This window comes from Lepus europaeus, chromosome 10 (assembly GCF_033115175.1).
Source record: "Lepus europaeus isolate LE1 chromosome 10, mLepTim1.pri, whole genome shotgun sequence".
NCBI classification, from domain to species: Eukaryota; Metazoa; Chordata; class Mammalia; order Lagomorpha; family Leporidae; genus Lepus; species Lepus europaeus.
In genome coordinates, this window is record NC_084836.1 from 6,755,441 (window position 1) to 6,778,966 (window position 23,526).

At 49.7% G+C, this 23,526-nt stretch overlaps 1 protein-coding gene across 1 annotated transcript; it reads right to left on the minus strand.

Annotated features, from left to right (window-relative positions):
* Positions 1–655: 655 nt before the first annotated feature.
* RBX1 (ring-box 1) lies at positions 656–20,400 on the minus strand. Its single transcript, XM_062202792.1, has 5 exons — positions 20,285–20,400; positions 18,501–18,579; positions 8,564–8,634; positions 3,943–4,028; positions 656–838 (listed from the first exon to the last, which is right to left on the minus strand). The coding sequence occupies exons 1-5, from the start codon at positions 20,360–20,362 to the stop codon at positions 826–828; spliced, it is 327 nt and encodes a 108-aa protein (XP_062058776.1). The 5' UTR covers positions 20,363–20,400; the 3' UTR covers positions 656–825.
* Between the last annotated feature and the right edge of the window lie 3,126 nt (positions 20,401–23,526).

Here is a 23,526-nt window from a genome sequence, read left to right on the forward strand (position 1 = left end):
GCGGGTTCCACACAGCCCTGGGTATGCTCAGAGCACACTTTGTGAACCGCTGCAGGAAACTTCAGATTGTCCCTCCGATTCTGCAGAGCGATTCCGTCTGCAGCCAAGACATTTCCACTAAGCTGGGAAGGGTTGGAGACCGTGAAGGAAATGTGACTTCTGTGAATTCCACTTTAAGTGACATCAGTTTCTAACGAGTTCATAATTATTCTTTTGACAGCCAAGATTACACATTAAGATGTTTAGAAATTTTTTTCTCTGCTGAGAAGGCAACATGCTATACACAATCAGAGTTGACATTTGTCCAGCAAAGCTTCTCTCTGCACCCACAGGACCGACATTACAGCAGAAGCAAGCTCTGGGCAGAGGGGACTTGCCCAAGACAGTTGTTGGGAGCTGGCTGCAGAACCGGGACGGAGCGGGTTTCGTCCCCCACTCAGCTGCCCGTGGCTGTCACACAGAAGGGAGACGGGACTGCCCACTATATCTGGGGGCCAGTAATCCACACTCCCTTTACCTGGTTGATTCCTGTGACAGCGATGGCTCACAAAGCACCTGTGCTGTGCACGTGGTGACGAAACACTGCGCTCAGAAGCTGGCTTTCCAGCCTTTTCCTTCGTATTCACTTTTCCCACAAAACACAGGAGGCAGCATCCATTCTAGACTTCAACCAGACTTTATTTGACACAATACAATATGGCCGCAGGAACAACAAACTGAAAAGACAAAGCAGAAAAGACACAGTTCTATCTAATTTATAATTAACTGGAGGGCAAGTCAGGAAATGAACAACAAACAATGAAGCTTGATGGAAGAATTCTCTTTCTAGTGCCCATACCTGAAAGACAAAGTAAATTTTTTATTAATTCCATTGCAGTTTCCTGTTTGAGACGATAAAATGTGCCTAAACATGAGCCACCTTAGTGAGAACTCCGGCAAGACTGAGTGACTACAAGTGTCTGTAACCCCTCACCTACAACCCCTGCCCAGCGCTGGGCCTTCCCTGAGGCTCAACCACAGCACCGGGCGGCTCCCAGCAGGTACACGGAGACATTACGAACCTGGCAGGGAAGTCACAGCTGATGGCTGCGAAAAGGATTCTGCCTCAGAATCTGAGCTTTTGGGTGCCCCTACCTGAGGCAACCTATCTCTACTTCAATTCCAGTACCCAGGCAGGTGTGTCGTAAGGCAAGTAAGGACAGCAATTAAACAGCCTTCAAATTCAGAATCTGTCGTCAGTTCCAACGACAGCTCTGATTACATGCAGTATTGTGGAAAGAGGACTGTGGAGAAACCAGGCATGGGTTTGGATTTCAGGGGGTTCTGGTTGTAAAAATAAATACGGCCAGGGCATTTCTTCCACAAACATTTCTTGAACACAGTACCCCTCATTATGATCTTATTTAATCATTTGTTCTGTTTTTTTTTTTTGGGTGGGTAGCCTCTGATAAAATTTGTACATGGACAGAAACCAGGGCACCAGAACTCTGAGTCACCACGCCATCATCTGGAAGGGCTGTTCTCATACAACATTCACTATCATCTAAAAAAAGCTGTTCCGCCACATTCCCCACAAGTTAGTACTCCAGTGTGTGTTAATGGACTGCAGAGTAGTCCAGAATTTTATTTATTTATTTTTTTATTTTTTGACAGGCAGAGTGGACAGTGAGAGAGGGACAGAGAGAAAGGTATTCCTTTTCCGTTGGTTCACCCTCCAATGGCTGCTGCGGCCAGCGCACTGCACTGATCCAAAGCCAGGAGCCAGGTGCTTCTCCTGGTCTCCCATGCGGGTGCAGGGCCCAAGCACTTGGTCATCCTCCACTGCACTCCCGGGCCACAGCAGAGAGCTGGACTGAAAGAGGAGCAACCGGGACAGAATCTGGCGCCCTGACGGGGACTAGAACCTGGTGTGCCAGCGTCGCAGGCAGAGGATTAGCCTAGTGAGCAGTGGCGCTGGCACAGAATTTGTTTTAAAGAATGCTCTAGAGAGGCTGGCATTGTGGGTAGCAGGGAAAGCTATAGGCTGCAACACCAGCATCCCCTGTGGGCGCTAGTTCAAGCCTCGGCTGCTTCACTTCTGATCCAGCTCCTTGCTAATGACCTGGGAGAAGCATCGGAGGATGGCTAAAGTTATTGGGCCCTGCCACCCACATGGGAGACCTGGATGAAGCTCCTGGCTCCGGGCTTTGGCCTGGACCAGTCTCGGGCACTGCAGCCATCTGGGGAATGAATCAGTGGATAGAAGGTGTCTCTCTCTCTCATTTCTGTCTCTCCCTCTCTCCCTGTAACTGACTTTCAAATAAATAAATACATCTTAAAGGAGAGGATGACCTAGAATTTACTCTTCCTGAGCTTGTTTTCCCAGTGCACGGATGACCCCCACCTGGGAAAGTCAGCACCAACTGGCAGTAGCAAAGCTCAGTGTGAGGGATTCTGCGCCATGTCCAGTTCTCAGGCTTAGCCCAGGGCACATGTAATGGGCAACGTGGGAGTCCTGTTCTGACTTGGAACCTTGAGCCTGCTCAAGGGCATAGCCAAGTACAGAGGCCTTCTGAGAACTCAGGGGTGCTTCTGCCTGGAGGAGTACTGCTGTCAGGTTCCATTTGGATGCAAGCTCCCCAAGGCCCAGGAAGGACAGTTTGATGCATGTTTGCATCTTACACAATACTTAGCTTACGCTTTGCTGAATGGAGCCCACAGTGCAAGTCAGACAGTGAGTATCTGGAAGTTGTCTTAAAAAAACAAAAAATGGGGACCGGTGCTGTGATGTATCGGGTAAAACCCGCCGCCTGCAGTGCCAGCATCCCATATGGGTGCTGGTTTGAGTCCCGGTTGCTCTCTGCTGATGGCCTGGGAAAATAGTGAAAGATGGCCAAAGTGCTTAGGCTCCTGCACCTACGTGGGCTACCAAGAAAAAGCTTCTGGCTCTGGATAGGCCCAACTCTGGCTGTTGTGGCTATCTAGGGAGTGAACCAAAGGATGGAAGACTCTCTGTCTCTCCCTCTCCTCTGTCTGTCTGTAACTTTGCCTCTCAAATAAATAAATCGTAAAAAAAAAAAAAAGAAAGAAAGAAAGAAAATGTACATCCTTCTTTACCATTCTTTAAGGAATCAGGAATTACTGCTACAGAGACATTTGCACATATACACAAAGATTCACATACAAGGATACCCACCCCTATACACTGTTTAACACTGAAAAGCTGGAAACTCAAACATCCATCAATAGAGACGGATCTTAAAAACGACGGTACGTAGAGAAATACTCTACATCACTAGAAAGGAGGAAGTTTAACATTTACAGATAGGGAAAAATCTCCAAACCCAAAACATGGCAAACCGTTATACACAGGATGCTCACATTTACATTAAGACAAAATATGTATGCACACATGCCCACATGGTCCCACATGCAAACACATCTAGGGACAGTCAGAAAAGCAGGAAGAAGCTGCTGCCGCCTGTTACCGTCAATGCATGGGACTGGGGTCTAAGTTGGGAGATTTATTTCTTGTGGTAAATGCCCTTTCAACCATTTGAAATTCTAAAAAGTTACCATGTCATGTTTATTTACATAATAACACAAATTCAATCAGGACATTCATAAATGCTCTTACAGAAGTAAAATTTGTGGGATAAACCAATGGAGCATGTGACAGGCGGCTGCAAATCGAGCCCAAAGCACAGGTGCCTGGCACTGGGCAGCTCCAGGCCTTGTTAGTTTGCAGATTCCTGTATTTCTACTTTTACAGACCCTGGAAGGTCAGGGAACCTGGGCTGCAAACTTCTACTTTGGTTAACCCTTTGTTCATTTCCCACATTAATGAGTCCTTTTAAAAATTAACCACAGCTAGGTTTACAAACAAGGCAAGTTCCCATCAGCCTGGGGTGAGTCAGACGGGCACGGAGGCCTTACAGCACCAAAACAGCTTGAGACACCTACTTTTGGAACTCCCACTCTCTGTTGTCCAAGGGACACACCTGCCGTGTTTTGAGCCAGCGAGAGATGCAGTGGAAGTGAAAAGCGTGCTGAAAGAAAAGATACATTCGATTAACAGCAACTCTGGGCAGCCTCGGCCAGCACTGACATGTCTCACAGGACACGGGAACGGGTCCGTAAGGTGGGCTGGGGCAGAAAAGGAGACAACAAGGCAAAGCTCAAAGTTCAACAACTGAGTACACCATGGGGATGACAAGGATATTTGCAATAAGGCATCTGTTGGAAATGTTACTACATCTCTTTCCAGGTGGACCCAGAGCAAGCAGCGTACAGAAATCTCTCTTTTTTTCTTCCTGGCTCACTCTCCCTGAACAATGCCCACATGTGTGTGTGTTTTCCTCATCTTTTGAATAAACTTTATCACTTTGTATTTTGTTTTTGTGCTTGTATTTAGAATGTTTTTCTAAGTAACAGGCAAGAGCCTGGAGTAGGAATTTAGGCCCAACCTAGCCCGCAACATTATGGTTTTCTTGTATAAAAATACCTGGATAGGAAAAGGGGTCAAAACTATAATAAATGTGCTTTTATAAGGAAAGACAGAGAAAGGAAGGAAGGAAGGTAGGTTGGTTACTACTGGGGCTGGCGTTGCACATCAGGTTAAGTTCCTGCCTGAGACGCAGGCAATCCACATGGGCCGCTGCTCCACTTCCTTTCCAGCCCCCTGCTCACGTGTCTGGGAAAGCAGCGAAGATAACCAAGTCCTTGGGCCCCTGCACTCACAGGGGAACCTGGATGAAGCTCCTGGCTTCGGCCTAGCCCAGCGCTGGTTTTTGCAACTATTTGGGAGTGAACCAGCAGATGGAAGATCTGTCTATTTCTGTATAACTCTTTCAAATAAATAAAACTTAAGGAAAAAATGTTACTACTAAAGGGAGAAATGATGTAGGAAGCATGGGCGTGAGTTCCAGCAGTGAGCTCGCTCTTCCTCTCCTTAGGGGAATACGTAGTATGGCTCCCTGATGGCACCTGGCCTGTAACGGATGCTTCCACCTTTCTTGGCGAAGGAGCCCTGATCACAAGCAGACTTCAAACTTCCCCATGCTTGGTCCCCAGCTTCCCTTGCCTCCTCCTGCTCTGAGACTGAAAAGCCCAAGGACAAAGCCCTCACCTCCTCTGCTGGCGTAGGGTAGCACTGGCACCCACCCAGAGCCAAGGCACCTCCATACCCAGCTCAACTCTGCTCAAACGAACTTTATTTCCAGATTTGTTCATAGACTTACTGACTGATATTATTAGAGCTCAGCATGTAATAAACCTCAAAAGGGTGAAGAATTTTGTCTTCAAAAGGAATGAGAATTTTAAAACCCGGGTAAAACTTAGTACTTGGAGGGACAAACTTCTCACAAGCAGTAATAGGGCCCTCAAGGGCTACTTTCCTGACCAGGACAGGAAGCAAAAAGTACTAAGAGCACTGGAGGGAGGGGAGCTAGGAGTTAGCTAAGGTTTGGGAAGGGAAATCTGTGTGCACTACTTTGTTGTGGGCCAATACATACAGATGCTGATCACAACTCTGCAGCGGATCTCACCCTCCCCCTGCACAGGGCGTTCAGACAGAAGCAGCAGGTGCTCCCCCTCACTTAATCTGTGGTGGGCTGGGGTAGGCAACATGGGAGAAATAATGACACCCCAACAAAACAACAAATGCTCTGTAGGCTTGGTGTAATAGCAGCTTTGAAACCTGGGCAGTTAAGTCTTCCAAAACATACAGGGAACTGAAGCAGTCATATAGTATGGATTTCTATCTTGTGAACTCTCTTTTGACAATTGAAAAAAAGGTAATTCTGTGGGTCTAGCGCTGTGGGTTGAGCCTCCAACTGCAGTGCTGGCACCCCATGTGGGCTCCCTGCTGGTCCAGCTCCCCGCTGATGGCCTGGGAGACCAAGAGGAAGTTCCTGGCTCCTGGCTTTGGGTCGGCCCAGCTCTGGCTGTTGTGAGTGTTTGGGGAGTGAACCAGCAGATAGAGGACCTCTCTGTCTCTCCCTTTCTCTGTAGCTCTGCCTCTCAAATAAATAAATCTTTAAAATAAATAAATATAGGCCGGCGCTGCGACTCAATAGGCTAATCCTCTGCCTTGCGGCGCCGGCACACCCGGTTCTAGTCCCGGCCAGGGCACCGGATTCTGTCCCGGTTGCCCCTCTTCCAGGCCAGCTCTCTGCTATGGCCCGGGAGTGCAGTGGAGGATGGCCCAAGTGCTTGGGCCCTGCACCCCATGGGAGACCAGGAGAAGCACCTGGCTCCTGCCTTCGGATCAGCGCGGTGTGCCGGCCGCAGCGTGCCTACCGCGGCGGCCATTGGAGGGTGAACCAACGGCAAAAAGGAAGACCTTTCTCTCTGTCTCTCTCTCTCTCACTGTCCACTCTGCCTGTCAAAAAAAAAATAAAAAAATAAAAAATAAATAAAAATAAAAATAAATAAATATACGTATTTATGTGTGTGTGTATGTGCTTGTAGATAAAACTCAGTAACTAACAGTGGAACGCAGAGCTTGTACATGTTGGGTACTCATGGACAAGAATTACCCCCGAGCGACAGCCTTCATGACAGCCTTTCTTAACTCTCATAGAACACACTATGAAAGACAGAAAAAACACAGAAATTCCAAAAAGCAGAAGACAGAGACATTTTTTCTCTGGCAGCTGGTGCTAGGGTCAGGCCACCTACAAGAACTTAAGGCCCCCTCTCGAGCCCCCTGCTGCCTGTGAGGCACCTTGCAGCAGCGTGGGGTCCTTGTGCTCCCCAGCCCCTGCACCACCCTGCCCCAGGGAGATGGCAAGTGCTGACGGGCACAAGGGGCTGCAGCACAGGGGACAGTGGCCCCAGCACTGCTCAGCCCAGCTCTCCTCCTGTTAGTAACTAAGATACACTCATGGGCTTATGTAGCAGTCCAAGGAGAATCTACAGAGCTGAAATTTATGGTACTTTACAATTTACAGAAGATGTTGACATTTACTGCCTTATCTGAGCCTCACAGCAACCCTGGCAAGCAAGCATGGCAGATACTATTATTATCTTCACTCCACAGACAGGAAACCCAGACGAGGGAGGTGACTTGCTAACTCATGGAGCTGTGCTGCGGAAGACTCAGAACTGGAACCCAGGACTGGTCCAGAGACGTCTGCCTCACGAGGCCAGCCCTCCTTAGTGGCAGACTCCCTGAGCTAGTCTCTAGTTAGCAAACTGAAGGGGCAGTTCACGCCTCCTTCCATACAAGGGATCGCCATTTTCAGGACAAGCCTGTGCACCAGGGAGTGCAAACAGCCCGGCGTTTTATCTCCATAAATGATGAAAGTGGTCCCATGGCAAATCCTGTGAAATCAGCCAGAGTCCTGACAGAGCGGAGAAAGGGCCTCGGCCTCAAGGGAAAGGTCCTCAGAGCCACCAACTGCTAGGAACCCCTCGCTCCAAATTTCTATTTAGACTTTTTTAACAAACACTCATGCTTACTATGTGCCAGGAGCTGTTATAGCGCTTTCCAGCACTGAATCATTTAATCTGATTATAGTTCTACGCGATTACCATTAGTCCATTTTACACGCCAGAAGCCTGAAGTCACTCAGTAAGGAAGACAGACGGAATGGCAGTGACCCCAGAACCCCCCAGTCCTGTGTGCTGCTGCGGGCTGTGGGTCCTCTGTCCCCTGTCACAGGAGGTCTGAGCAGGACAGTTTTAGCCCATGTGACTGTGACTACATGGCCGTAAGGGTGAATTTTTAACACGTGCTAGAAATAACACATTGATGCCTATTGTCCTCCACAGCTGTCACGGTGTGGGAAGGCCACGCATTCAGTCCAACGATGCTTCATAAAACACTTCTGGCACGAGCCGTGTTAAAAAAAAGAGAAGAAAAAAAACCCTCACTCAGTACATTCACCACAGATGCACACAGACCTGAACATTCAGCTTACTCACCAAACTCAGTTCCACAAGACACACCACTGGAAAGTCAGTCTAGAAAGTCAAGATTCTCTATATGGGAATATTCCAAAGACTGTGCCATAGGTGTTGAGGGCAATTCAAAAGATGAATCCCGGCCGGCGCCGTGGCTCAACAGGCTAATCCTCCACCTTGCGGCGCCGGCACCCCGGGTTCTAGTCCCGGTTGGGGCGCTGGATTCTATCCCGGTTGCCCCTCTTCCAGGCCAGCTCTCTGCTATGGCCCAGGAAGGCAGTGGAGGATGGCCCAAGTGCTTGGGCCCTGCACCCGCATGGGAGACCAGGAGAAGCACCTGGCTCCTGGCTTCAGATCAGCGAGATGCGCCAGCCACAGCGGCCATTGGAGGGTGAACCAACGGCAAAAAGGAAGACCTTTCTCTCTGTCTCTCTCTCTCTCACTATCCACTCTGCCTGTCAAAAAAAAAGATGAATCCCCAGAATACTGCTAACAAAAGTGGGCTCACTTTACAGTAAAGACAAACTAGTGCTCTTCGTACTAATCATTTTTACTCTCTAACCGGGAGTAATACAGGGAGAAATGTGGGCTGGTCCCTTTCCCGTTTCAACACTGGCAAAGCAGGCAGAGAGGCGAAAGTTTACAGCCGTGCTGACAGGAGAAGACGCTTCCTTACATTGCAGACGCCCCATGCAACGGTGCACTCTTCCGACGTAGCAGATGCCTGGTTGGCTTGACACTCTATGCCTGTGGGAAAGAGACAACAGGATCACTGGACCTCGCAACAACCAAAACACACAAATGGTTAATTAGCTGTAATATTTTTTTAACGAGTGCATAAAAGGGCAAAAGAACAGAGAAGTCATTCTGGTATGACTTAACAGTGTGCCTTCAGACAATTTCCTAGCCTTGTTTAAAAACGTAGTAACAGGGGCTGGGGTTGTGGCATAGCACCACTTGTGGTGCCGGCATCTCACATGAGAGCTGTTCGAGTCCCGGCTGCTCCACTTCCAATCCAGCTCCCAGATAATGGCCTGGGAAAGCAGTAGAAGATGGCCCAAGTCCTTGGGCCTCTGCACCCACGTGGGAGACCCAGAAGAGACTCCTGGCTCCTGGCTTCGGACCAGTCTAGCTCTGGCCATTGCAACCATTTAGAGGATGAATCAGCAGATGGAAGATCTCTCCATATCTCTCCCTCTCTCTTCTTAAATTTGCCTTTCAAATAAATAAATAACTCTTTAAACTACATAAATAAATAAAAAGTAACAAATGGAATGGTGCTTTTAAACGCTGAGCATAAGCTGACCTGTTAAAATGGAAGTGATTTCAATCTGGTAAATCTAGTGGTCTCAGAGCCACCTTCTCACTCTCAATGTTCTCAGAACTGGCGTCTTTCTCTGTTCCTGGTGAATGCCTCCTCTCGGGCCCCAGCCTGCCCACAGAGGCCTCACTGGCTAAGGAGCTCCAATCTCTAAAGTGGTCAGATGTGAAATTGAACTGAGATAGAAGTGAAATAACAGGGTGAAGATGCCTGTGTCAAACTGCAGAGTATCCTCTGTGTACAAACTCAAAATCCTTCAAAACACTGTCAAACAAAGCAGGTTTGCTAGGGCAATGGGTTAGAGATTTAGAACTCAACAATGTTATACTATTGTCCCTGAAGTGCTTCTGTCTGGGAAGTAGACCACATTACTGCAACTGTACGTAAATATCTATTTCATAGGGAAAGCGTAGTGAGTAAAGCTGCCACCTGCAGCACCGGCATCCCATATAGGCACTGGTTTGAGTCCCGGCTGCTCCACTTCTGATCCAGCTCTCTGCTGTGGCCTGGGAAAGCAGTGGAGGATGGCCCAAGTCCTTGGACCCCTGCACCCACATGGAGACCAGGAAGAGGCACCTAGCTCCTGGCTTCGGATCGGCACAGTGCACCAGCCGTGGCAGCCATTTGGGGGGTGAACCAACGGAAGGAAGACCTTTCTCTCTATCTCTCTCTCTCACTGTCTAACTCTGCCTGTTAAAAAAAAAAAAAACAGGGAGTGAACCAGAGGATGGAAGGCCTTTCTGTCTCTGCCCCTGCCTTTCAAATAAATGCATAAATCTTTTTTGAAAAGATTTCACAGGGATAAAAAAGGAGGGAATTTGAATAGAATAAAGATTTGGCTGAGACTGAGTACTGACGGGCAAAGCTCTATTTGGGACGAATACTCAAAGAACAAGAATTATTTAGGCGCACTTTGCTTTCTATGGAGACAGTGACAGAATGGAGTCCCCCTCCTGAAGAATGAAAAGCTGTGGGGGCGAGTGTCAGACCTAGCAGCTGAGATGCCATTTCCAATACCCAAATCCCTGGGTTCAAATCCGAGCTCTGCCTCCTTACTCCAGCTTCCTGCTGATGTGTATCCTAGGAGAGCGGTGACAGTTCGAGTAATGCTGATTTTAATGGGTACATTTGGTCTTAGGGGAAGAGACAGAGGGGTTTATATCACCCTTCAAACACAAGAAAAACAAAGGATCTGAACCACAGAACTTGCTTTTGCCACCCAAACTCACAATACAAACAGTATAACTTAGTTTGTCATCTAATTAGAGTGGAAAATCCAGGGTATAGGCCATTGATAACTGAGGCTGTGAACATACTATTTGGAAGAATGGCAGAAAAATAAACATTAATATTCTTCAAGTGGGATCTCTTAGACAAGGATAATGTATTAAAACCAAAACTGGGGGCCAGCACTGTGGATCAGTAGGTTAATTCTCCGCCTGCAGTGCTGGCATCCCATATAGAAGTTGATTCTAGTCCCGGCTGCTCCTCTTCTGATCTAGTTCTTTGCTATAGCCTGGGAAAGCAGTGGAAGATGGCCCAACCACTTGGGCCCCTTACCCACGTGGGAGACTGGGAAGAAGCTCCTGGCTCCGCATCAGTCCAGCTCCTGCTGTTGCCGCTATTTGGGAAGTGAACCAGAGGATGGAAGACCTTTCTCTCTGTCTCTCCCTCTCTCTGTAACTCTGCCTCTCAAATAAATAAATAAAATCTTTAAAACAAACAAACAAACCCAAAACTGTTTCAGAGTTGGCATTGTGATGTAGTAGGTAAAGCTGCTAGCTGAGATGTCGGCATCCCATATTGGCGCAAATTTGAGTCCCAGCTCCACTTCCAACCCAGCTCCCTGCTAATGGCCTGGGATAAGCAGTGGAAGATGGCCCAAGTGTCTGGGCCTCTAAGGAGACCTAGAGGAAGCTCCTGGCTTTGACCTGGCTTAGCCTTGATCATTGTAGCCACGTGGGGAGCAAACCAGCAGTTGGAAGATCTTTCTCTTTGATTTTCAAATAAATAAATCTTTTTTAAAGATAAAAATAAATAAATTTAAATAATACATTTAAATTTAAATAAATTGTATTTATTTGAAAGGCAGAATTACAGAGAGGCAGAGGTAGAGCGAGAGATCTTCCATCTGCTGGCTTACTTCCCAAATGGCAGCAACAGCAGGAGCTGGGCTGATCTGGAGCCAGGAGCCAGGAGCTTCTTCCTGGTCTCTCATGTGGGTGCAGGGGCCCAAGCATTTGGGTCATCTTCCACTGCTTTCCCAGGCCATAGCAGAGAGCTGGATCGGAAGTGGAGCAGCCAGAACTCAAACTGGTGCCCATGTGGGATGTCAGCACTGCAGGCGGTGGCTTTACCTGCTACACCACAGCGCAGCCCCCTAAATACATCTTAAAACCAAAACGAAAACCGTTTGCAGGTCCCTCGTGTTTAAATTTGCCATGTAGGTCTTTCTTTCTGGCTGTGGAGTCCCTCAAGCTCCCTCATGTGGAAGTCTTCTCCTTTCCCCATGCCTTTATTCCATTTCCGGAAGACGCTCACTCTCAACCCCCCCCATCCTTGGGTTCGGGCTTAAATCCCTGTGCAGGCTGAAGCTTTTCCCGACTCCCCAGACTCGTGTCCCACCCCTCAGGCACTGATACAGCGCTTCCTACAACACTATCCAGTGACCCTCTGGTGCCTCCACAAAACCCCCAAAGCTCCTGCATGGCAGGGACCTTCTCTTTCTACACCAAGTGCAAAGAAGGCTCTCAGTACCTGGATAAACAAAAACTGCTTCTAAAAACAGAGAGATCAGGGGCCAAATATATACTTATTCTTTACCAGAAAACAAAGAACAAAAACATACAGGACAGATAAAACCGCTACCTTAAATGCCAGCTGAGGGACATGGCTTGGAAAATGATTAGACATGTATATAGCATGTGCTCATACACACACATATATTTTTCAGGATTTTGGTGCAGCTGAGCATAGTGATTGAATCAAGCTAAACTGAGGCAGAAGGGATGGACGTCATGGCACAATGGGTTAAGCTGTTGCCTGTGACACCGGCATCCCTTACGATCTCCAGTTTGAGTCCTGGTTACTCCAGTTCCAATTCAGCTCCCTGCTAATGGGCCTAGGAAAGCAGCAAAAGATGGCTCGAGTCCTTGGGCCCCTGCCACATACGTGGGAGACCCAGATGAAGTTCCAGACTCCTGGATTTGGCCTGGCCTAACCCTAAACATTGCAGTCATTTGTGGAGTAAACCAGTGGATGGATGACGATATCTCTCTCTCCCTCTATAATCTTAACTTTCAAATAAGTAAAAAAAACCAAAAACCAAAAAACAAGCAGCTGGCGCTGTGGCCTACCAGGTAAAGCCACCAGCTATAGAGCCGGCATCCCATATGGGCACCAGTTTCAGTCTCAGCTGCTCCACTTCTGATCCAGCTCTCTGCTATGGCCGGAGAAAGCAGTAGAAGATGGCCCAAGCCCTTGGGCCCCAGCACCCCTGTGGGAGACCTAGAAGAAGCTCCTGGCTTGGATCAGCTAAGCTCTGGCCACTGCAGTCATTTAGGGAGCGAACCATCAAAAGGAAGACCTCTCTCTCTCTCTCTCTCTCTCTGTAACTCTTTCAAATAAATAAATCTTTAAAAACAAAAACCCTGAGGCAGGAATTGTTCACTGTCAAACCAGAGCAGAGAGCATGGAAGGTTCATGTCACACCCCTGCTATGCAGAAGTTTATTTCATGTAATTCATAAAGCACGGGGCTTCTATACTTTGAAAAAGGACAGGACAGAAAAGGAAGCAATGTTTCATCTCAAGAGTAAACACATCTCACCTTCTAAAACATGGATGGAGGAGCCAGTGCTGTGGTGTAGCAGGCAAAGCACTGCCTGCAATGCCAGCATCCCGCATGGGGCTGTTTGACACCTGGCTGTTCTACTTCTGATCCAGCTCCCTCCTAATGCACCTGGGAAAGCAGTGAAGACAGCCCAAGTGCTTGGGCCCCTACAGTCATGTGGGAGACCAGGAAAAAGCTCCTGGCCCAGCCTTGGCCATTGTGTCCATTTAGGGGAGTGAACCAGTAGATGGAAGACTGCTCTCTCTCTTCCCCTCTCTGTCTAACTCTTTCAAATATATAAAATAAATCTTTAAACAAACAAAAGGACAGCTCTGCAGTGTCATTAAGACACTTCCATCTTATAAGCAAAGGTCAATCTAAGATGAAGTTAGATCTTCATCTGAAACAAAATTACCAGAAATAATGAAGGAGATAACACCTAGTAGACTACATGCCTTAGCAACACTTTACAACAACCAAAAATGGGATCATGTAAGATAAACATAAAGCAAGAGCAGGGGAGCTGGCTTTGCGGTGTGGTGGGCCAGCCACTGCCTGTGATACAGATGCTCACATGCGTACTGGTTTCAGTAGTGGCTGCTCTCCTTCTGATCCCCCTTCCTGCTAACATGCCCGGGAAAGCAGATGACGGCCCAAGTATCTGGGCCCCTGCTGCCCACATGGGAGACCCTGAGGGAGTTCCAGGCTCCAGGCTCCAGCCTGGCCCAGCCCTGATCCTTGTGGCCATGAGGGAATGAACCGGCAGACTCAATCTCACTTTCTCTCTGTCTCTCCCTCTCTGTAACTTTGCCTTTCAAACAAACAAACAAAAGCAACGGTAGACTCTAAAGGGGAAGTAGAAATCTGGCCAGGGCAGATTGTTATTTACATATAACAATGTATATTAATTATTCACTCAATGCTAGACCAGATTTACCAGAAAAATGGCCATTGCTAAATCCAGATTCTTATTTTCAACAAAAATCTCTTAACGAATTTGTGAATTTGTTTTTTAAAGTTCTGACACCTAGAGCCAGAGCTCTAACACAGCAGTGAAGCCACGGCCTGCGACTCCGGCATCCCACAGGGGAAGGCCAGTTCCAGTCCTGGCTGCTCTGCTCCAATCCACCTCCTTGCTAATGTGCCTGGAAAATAGCAGAAAATGGCCCAAGTGCTTGGATCCCTGCCACCCATGTGGGAGACCTGGATGGAGTTCTTGGCTTCTGGCTTCAGCGTGGCCCAGGCCTGGTGGTTGCAGCCATTTGGGGAGTGAACCAGCAGATGGAAGTGCTCTCTCTGCCTTTCAAACAAATAAATATTTAAAAAACAAAACAAACGCATAATTTTTTGTTATGGAGTTCAACATTCTACTTCATCTGACATTTAAAAAATATTTAAAAAGATTTATTTTGAAAGTCCAAATTACAGAGAGACGGATAGAGATCACTCTTCCATCCGCTGGTTCACTCCCCAGATGGCTCCAACAGCCAGTCCTGGGACAGGCTGAAGCCAGGAGCCAGGGGTTCATCTGGGTCTCCCATGTTGGTGGCAGCAGCCCAAACACGCAGGCCATCTTCTGCTGCTTTTCCCAAGTCATCAGCAGGGAGCTGGAGAGGAAGCAGAGCAGCTGGGACGCAAACCAGCACCCAAATGGGACGCCAGTGTCCCAAGCAGCAGCTTACTCACGACACAATGCCAGTCCATTTATCTGATAACACAGGCATCCGACTGAGAGTCTGCATGGTCTCTCAAGTGTTCAACACTAACAGAAGACAGCGTCCGTGTTTTGTAGTCCTAAGAAGTATATACGCTCATATCTATGGAGACATACAATGCTTAAATAGGAGGCAAAAAAAAAAAAAACCTTAGGGTTTTAAAAAATCATTAACTATTTTCTGAAGAGAGGCTCCAGGCACAACTTGTGGAAATATAAGGCACAGGAACTGCAAGCGCATCATCAAAGACCCCACCCAGACACACTTAAAACCCTGCGTGCGTTTTTCTGTGATGGACTCCTGCCATCTGTAGTAAACATCATGGCAGCTGCTGATCTGCTTAGACTATAGTGTGAAAAGGAAACAGGGTCAAAGTTCAAAGAAGCCCAGGGTGATCAACCACCAGCACACACCATGGCTGCTTTCCAACACAAAATATTTGATTTGTGCTTTCCAAGTTGCAGTATCCACAGAATATTCTGGTATTCTGAATTTACATTATTCACCCAGCAAATACTTATTGAGAACTTATTCAGTACTGGACACCACAATAGATGCTGGGTTTGTAGTAGTAGAAAACACAGACATTGACTGAAAACCAACTCAATTAAATGATTAATACAAATGGAAACTACAGGACGTTCTGGGAATATTTCACAAAACTACCATAGCCAGCTTATATGTGTGTGAGTATGATCATGGTAAAATTCTTTGAGCAAGTTCAAGGTAAGAGCTGAAGATCAACTATGGGTTAGTCCTACATTGCCCAATAAACTAGCCATAAACAACATAAGGCTACTGGGCACTTGAAATGTGCTAGTCTGAATGGAGACACATTTTAAGTATAAAATACACAATGAATTTTAAAGATTTAGTACCCAAGGCGGCGCCACGGCTCACTAGGCTAATCCTCTGCCTTGCGGCGCCGGCACACCGGGTTCTAGTCCCGGTCGGGGCACCGATCCTGTCCTGGTTGCCCCTCTTCCAGGCCAGCTCTCTGCTGTGGCCCGGGAGTGCAGTGGAGGATGGCCAAGTGCTTGGGCCCTGCACCCCATGGGAGACCAGGAGAAGCACCTGGCTCCTGCCATCGGATCAGCGCGGTGCGCTGGCCGCAGCGCGCCAACCGCGGCGGCCATTGGAGGGTGAACCAACGGCAAAAGGAAGACCTTTCTCTCTGTCTCTCTCTCTCACTGTCCACTCTGTCAAAAAAAAAAAAAAAGATTTAGTACCCAAAAACCCTATTTTTTACAATTATCACATGTTGAAATGGAAATATTTTAATAAGTTAAATATAACAGGCCAGCGCCATGGCTCACTTGGTTAATCCTCCACCTGTGGTGTTGGCATCCCATATGGGCGCCCGTGCTCTAGTCCCGGTTGCTCCTCTTCCAGTCCAGCTCTCTACTGTGGCCCGGGAAGGCAGTGGAGGATGGCCAAGTGCTTGGGCCCTGCACCTGCACGGGAGACCAGGAGAAGCACCTGGCTCCTGGCTTCAGATTGGTGCAGCACTGGCTATGGTGGCCATTTGGGGAGTGAACCAATGGAAGGAAGACCTTTCTCTCTGTCTCTCTCTCTCACTGTCTAACTCTATATGTCAAAAAAAAAAAAAAAAAAAAAAGTCAAATAGAACATTAAAATTAATTGCATTTATTTCTTCATTAATGTGGGTACCTGAAAGTTTAAAATTATGTAAGTGTTGGCATTTCTGGCTTCTATTTAGATTGGAGAGTGCTGGGTTAGATATGTACATGGGGAGCAAGAACAGAGAACACTCCAATCAGAAGGCTCTAAAAATAAGCGATACTTCAAGCATGGAAAGAAGACCTAAGAGACTACCACAGTGGAGAGTAGCTCAGGATGAAACTGGAAATGCAAGAGAACCATCTTAAAAAATAAGTGCCTACAATTAAAATTCTCAAAACTTAAGAATTTCTCTGCCCTACCTGATTTCAATAATCCATTTTAGTGCCAAGATGAAAAAGTAACCTCAGGGCAAGAGCTATGGCATAGTGGATAAAACCGCTGCCTGCAGTGCCAGCATTCCATATGGGCACCAGTTCGAGTCCCGGCTGTTCCACCTCCCATCCAGCTCTCTGCTATGGCCTGGGAAAGCAGTGGAGGATGGCCCAAGTCCTTGGACCCCTGCACCCACATGGGAGAGCCAGACGCTCCCTCCTGGCTTTGGATTGGCCCAGCTCCAGCATTGCAGCCATTTGGGGAGTGAACCAGTGGATGGAAGACCTCTCTCTCTCTCTGCCTCTCAAATAAAAAAAAAAAAAAAAGAAGAAGTAACCTCAACTTTTCCTGGTGTGATCAACACTCTTTTCCCATTACTGGAAGGTCACAAAGTCAGCCCACCACCAGCTATAATCATATCTATTATGTGTAAAGAAACTTCTTTTAGGCAATTAATTACCTATTTAGATATTGGCAATGCCCTTTCTACTGTGTTTGGGACTAACATAAAAAATTCTTGGCTGGCACTGTAGTGTAGCGGGTAAAGCTGTTGCCCGCAGTGCTGGCATCCCATATGGGCGCTGGTTTGAGTGCCAGCTGCTCCACTTCCGATCCAGCTCTCTGCTATGGCCTGAGAAAGCAGAAGATGGCCCAAATCTTTGGACCCCTGCACCCATGTGGGAGACCCAGAGCTCCTGGCTCTGGATCGGCGCAGGTCCGGCCACTGTGGCCAACTGGGGAGTGAACCAGCGGATGGAAGACCTCTCTCTCTCTCTCTCTCTGCCTCTCTGTAGTTCTGACTTTCAAATAAAATAAAAATTTGAAAGTCAGAGTTACACAGAAAGAGGAGAGGCAGAGAGAGAGAGAGAGGTCTCCCATCTGATGATTCACTCCCCAACTGGCCATAACGGCTAGAGCTCTGCTGATCCAAAGCCAGGAGCCAGGGGCTTCTTCCAGGTCTCCCACGAGGGTGCAGGGGCCCAAGGACTTGGGCCATCTTCTACTGCTTTCCCAGGCCATAGCAGAGAGCTGGATGGGAAGTGGAGCAGCCAGGTCTTGAACTGGTGCCCATATGGGATGCTGGTGCTTCAGGCCAGGGCATTAACCCACTGCGCCACAGCGCGGGCCACCCAAAAAAATTCTCAATCCAGGGCACCAGCATCCCTTATAGGCACCGGTTCATGTCTTGGCTGCTCCACACAACCTTCCATTTATTTTAGTTCATCTCTAGGTAACTTACAATGCCTAATACAATGTAACTGCTATGTAAACAGTTGTTAAGCTGTATGGGTTAGGGAATAATGACAGGGAAAAAAGGATATATTTGTCCAGTACAGACATAATTAAAAAACGCATATATATTTTTGATCCGCAGTTGTCTGACCCCACAGATAGGGCGGAGTGTAAATCTCGCCCAGCAAAAATTAGCTCATGTAGGATATTTTAGGTCAAAGTTTACTTTCTTCCATTCACTATGTCTGCCTTTGAGTTATGAGTATGAGACGGGAGATACAGAGAAGAGTACACAGCATCTCTGTGTCCAAATTTCATTCTAAACGTGTCCTTGCCATCCTTAAGACTGTATGGAGTGGACTTATTCCAAGAGCTGGGTATGCATGTAGGACATCAGAAAAAACCACTTTCCTTCAAACACCCCAATGGACTAAATGCAAAAGACCTCGAGCACGCTATGCTTTGTGTCTCCTGGTGAAGAAGGAAACTGGTCACTTCAGGATGGCCACACTCCCTGTAACCTCTCCACCTCCTCCCATCCTCCTCCAGTTACTTACAAAGATCCATAATGTGGTTCCTGCAGATGGCACAGTTATCAACCACAATATCCCAGGCCCAGAGGGCTACTGCATTCCACTGCAAAGAGAAAAAGGGGGAACAATGCACTCTGCTTGTAACGTCACGCACACACAGCTGCCGTTACCCACCTGGGCCACAGGGACCACCAGACAAAAGAGTTTTTGGATGTTACATTATTCTCATTTATTATACTAGGGGACAACTGGAAGCTATATGTACCCTAGCCCGTTCTCCAAAGGTTTGGTATAGGAACACAGAAATGAATGAGTCATCTTTTTTATTTTTCCCTACAGTTTAAAATAATTTGGTCAGTCATATCAATATAGGCCAAGTTAGGAATAATTTTTCAGTGCCTGCTTTAGGATTAATAAGCACAAACTTGAATTCCTGTGAAGGTTTTTCTGGCAGCTGCAGGGCTCAAAGTCTGCATAAACATCAGGAGCTGGAGGTGAAAGCTAGGAACAGGATGAACTAAGATGATGACTGGATAATAAAGTGGGTAATCGTGGGATAAGCTGGATAACTGGTGACCCAGGGTGGGTACCCAGAGCAAGGTCACCGCTTCAAAACGGCAGAATTTACTAGGATCTTTAGTTCTTATCAAATACGCTGATGTTCTCAACTTTAGTATGTTGCAACTCTAACAGTAAATTCCAGTGAGGATTTATCTTAAAAAAAAAATTATGAAAAACAACGTCCAAACTCCCCTTTCACCCACTGTCTGGCGCCGCCACCCAAGCCTTCATCTCTTTCCAGGCCAGTTCTCGGCGTCTAGGAACTTCTCCAGCACTTCCCACACCTCAGCTCCAACTCGGAGAGACCCCCGAGTCCTCAACATGGCTGCTGGCAGCAAGTGGGCAGCGGTGGCCGGAACGCACCGGGAGGGCCCGTGGTGTCCGCGCCTGGACGATGTCCCAGGAAGCGCAGCTCCCCTGGGTCCGCATCTTCATTTTCCACAGATTTATTTCATCTTAGGTGGGAGTCGACACTTTTCTCCAGAGCTGCTGGCTCGGGAAAAGCAGTGAGGGGGCAAACCTCACGCCAAAAAAAAAAAGAAAAAAAAAAGCCGCTTCCACATGTGTTCCCGCCCCCGTCTGGACCAGGCCGCTCGGAGCTAGCACTCGATCCTCCACGGACGGCACGAGACCGGGGCATTTTCGACAAATTCCACCATGATTTCTTTTTTTTTAAAACGTCTTTGGAGGGGGATTCTGGACGCGACACCGCAAGGCTGGGGCGGCTGTGTGACACCGACAAACGCCCCCCAAGAGCCGAGCTGCGCGCTGCGGGCGGGGGCCGGGCCGCCGGGGACCACGACCCTCCACGCCTCAGGAGGCGGCGGGCGCGCACCAGCCGGGCTCCTCGGAGGCCTCCACTGCGGTAAGAGCTCAGGGTCTCGGCTTTCGCCACACCGCCCCATCCTCCACCCGCCGCAGTCGCTCCCCTTCCCCCCACCCCTCGGCCGCTCCAGTGACAGCTCAGGCGCTTGGCTCCCGCACCCCGTCGCAACCCCGCGCATCTCAACAAGCACCTCCGTGATTGGCCCCTCAGCCTCAAAGCGAACTCAACATTGCGCTCGACAGTGGGCCGCCGACACGCCGATCAACGCTAAGGCCCGCCCCCCCGGCTTCCTTTCGTGGTACCCGGTCCTAGGAACGCCCTGAATTGGAGCCCTTTCCTCCGCGCCTCGGTCATCCAAGGGCCTGCCAGCCAGATCCGCGCCTCTCTAGCGTCCCCGAGGAAGGCGCTGGCGAGACCCAACCTTTTTCACTTCAAAGCGCTTCTTGCCCGCGCCGCTGTTGGTGCCGCTCGGGGTATCCACATCCATCGCTGCCGCCATTTTGGAAACACACGAGCTGTCGTCCGGCCAATGCGCCTGCGCAGTAGCGCGCGCCTCGCTTCCCTCCCACCCCCCGACGCCCGGGCGCCTCCTCCCGCACCCCTCCCCCGACTGGCGCGCGAGGGGCAGATGGAGGCGGAGCCCATGGCCACGCCTCTTAAAGGCGCTGGCGCAGGCCTCCCCCCTCACGTCGGCCGGGGAGGAGGCGGCGGCCGGAGTGGCCGGGGCGGGGCCGGGCGGGGCCGAGGCGCCTGCAGCGAGCCGGGTGGAAACGTTCGACCGGGCTCGCTGTCGTCGCCCTTCCCCGGGAAGCCCCGGGCCGCGCTGCCTTCGGCCGGGACGGCGGCGGCTGCTTCCTCCGCCAGCCCGCCAACCTGGCGGAGGCCGCGGCCGCGTTCCCGGGCCAGAGGCGGGGTGGCGCCCCGCGGTGCGGGACTCCGCACTGCCCTTTTGCGGACCGGCCTGGCCCCGCTGCGGAGCCCAGGCCCCGGCGCCAGTCGCCCTGCGAGGCCTGGGCCGGGGTCTGTCGGGCCCGCCAGGCCCCGGCTGGCTTCCGCGATGCCAGCTCGGGGAATGCCCAGGGCTTCGACGGCAGCAGCAGGAGGGGACCGCGGACGTCCTCCCCAGGGGCGAGCCGGGCAGGCGTCCTCCTGCTGGTCCGGTCGGCCCGGAGGGACGCGGGCTCGGCCCCCGGGCCCGCGCCGGGTCTTTGTGAGGCGGCCTCGCCCGGTCTTCTGGTCGACCTCCCTCCGCGCCGCACCAGGCCTCCCGGGGGTCTCTGTTTGAAATCTCCCCTCTCGCCTCTCGATCCGGCGTGTGGCCTCCACCGCGAAGCCCGAGGGACTTGGGATGTTTTCCTTCTTAATCCCAAACAGGAACGACAGACCCGTGAGTCTGTGGGAGACCCGAGGGGGTCGCAGGAACCCCGCAAGGTTCCTTAGCCCAAGCTTTAAGGAGTCTGGGGTGAAGCTGCCGGTCATTAATGTGTGCCTGTGGCCCTTCCTGCAGTCCCTGAAGCCCAAGGCAGAGCCTCCGAGGCCCTGGTTCTCCATCACCCAACACATGACCTGGGGGGGCATTGTGGCCGCGCTAAGCCCCCCGCCTGTGACGCCGCATGCCACGGGGGTGCTGGACTGAGTCCCGCCTGCTCCACTTCCCATCCAGCTCCCTGCTAACGCGCCTCGGAAAGCAGCAGAAGGGGGCCCGAGTGTTTGGGTTCCTAGAGTTCCTGGCAGCCGTCGGAGGAGTGAACCAGCCCATGGAAGATTTGACTCTGACCTTCCAATGAGTAAAAATCGTCAAAACAATAAACTGTATTGCGCCACCCTTGTGGCACAGCAGGTTAAGCCGCCACCTGCCACGCGAGGATCCCACGTGGGTGCAGGTTGGACTCCCGGCTGCTCCACTTCCGATCCAGCTCTGGGCTAGTGGCCCTGCCACCCACATGGGTGACCCAGATGCAGCTCCAGGCTCCTAGCTTGGACTGCCCCAGCCCTGGGTGTTGTGACCATTTGGGGAGTGAACCAGGAGAGGGGATATCTCTGTCCCTGTCTCTGTAACACTGCCTTTAAAATCGATCGATCAATCGATCAGTCTTTTAAAAAAACAAAAACAAAGGTATTGAGAATGTGCTGGGTCCGTTTTAAAACAGGAGAGACACAGTGATGAAGGAATCCAATTTCTCGTAGGGAAATAATACATGTCAATAAATAATTACAAAAGGAAATCTTAGGTACCAGTAAATGCTCTGAGGAAAACAAAACAAGGCCATGAGCTTGAGGAGAGGAGGAGCCACCATTAACTGGAGTGGTTAGGGAAGGCCTCTAAGAGTGACGTCTAAGCTGGAGTCCTCACAGTGGCCTCAGTGGCCCTGGTGATCTGCTTCCCTGTCCAGTTTACATACACACTCACACCCTGAGGAACATTGGGATACATTCTGAAATGAGCCTTGTGTTAGGTACTTTTGTTGTGTGAACAGTGTAGGTAGACAAAACTAGGTGGTATAAATATATATGGCCTACTACCATATATATTTTGTGCACAGGCTATGACTGCACAGGCTATGACTACGTCGTGTTACTGTTCTAAACATGCGGAAAATTGTAACACAATGGAAAATATTTGTGTATCTAAAATAGAAAAACTACAGCAAGGGGTCAGCCTTTGTGGCACAACGGATTAGACTGGCACACGTGACACCAGCATCCCCTCTGGCTGTGACACTTTGGTAACAACATTTAGCTTAAAACACAATCACATTGTACAGCTATACAAAATATTTTTTCTTTGGGGCCAGTGTTGTGGGATAGCAGGTAAAGCTGTCACCTGCGATGCCGACATCCCATATGGGTGCGCTGGTTCAAGTCCTGGTGGCTCCACTTCCAGTCCAGCTCCCTGCTAACAGCCTGGAAAAGCAGCAAAAGATGGCTGAAGTCCCTGGGCCTGTGCCGTCCATATGGGAAGAAGCTCCTGGCTCCTGGGCCCTGGTTTCAGCATGGCCCAGCCCCAGTCGTGGAGGTCGTCTGGGAAGTGAACCGGCGGGTGGAAAATTTCTCTGTCTCTATAACTCTGACTTCCAAATAAATAATTCCTTTAAAAATATTTTTCTTGGCCGGCGCCGTGGCTCACTAGGCTTATCCTCCGCCTTGCGGCGCCGGCACACCCGGTTCTAGTCCCGGTAGGGGCACCGATCCTATCCCCGTTACCCCTCTTCCAGGCCAGCTCTCTGCTGTGGCCAGGGAGTGCAGTGGAGGATGGCCCAAGTCCTTGGGCCCTGCACCCCATGGGAGACCAGGAGAATCACCTGGCTCCTGCCATCCGATCAGCGTGGTGCGCCGGCCGCAGCGCACCTACCGCGGCGGCCATTGGAGGGTGAACCAACAGCAAAAGGAAGACCTTTCTCTCTGTCTCTCTCTCACTGTCCACTCTGCCTGTCAAAAATTAAAATATATATATATATATTTTTCTTTTTAAAAACCTTGTTTGAAAGTCAGAGAACAGTGAGGGGAGAGGAAGGGAGAGAGACTGATCTTCAGCCAGCTGGTTCACTCCCCAAATGGCAACAGCCACAGAGACACAAGTAATCTGCTGTCTCCCAGGGTGTGCATTAGCAGGAAGCTGGATCAGAAGCAGAGCCTGTAGCTTGACTTGAAAATCAGAGTTAC

Coding starts and splice junctions, on each gene's coding strand:
- RBX1 (XM_062202792.1), bottom strand. CDS start 20,362: ATGGCGGCAGCGATGGATGTGGATACCCCGAGCGGCACCAACAGCGGC. Junction 18,580..20,284: donor AGCGCTTTGAAGTGAAAAAG/GTTGGGTCTCGC, acceptor TTCTCTTTGCAG/TGGAATGCAGTAGCCCTCTG. Junction 8,635..18,500: donor GAACCACATTATGGATCTTT/GTAAGTAACTGG, acceptor TCTTTCCCACAG/GCATAGAGTGTCAAGCCAAC.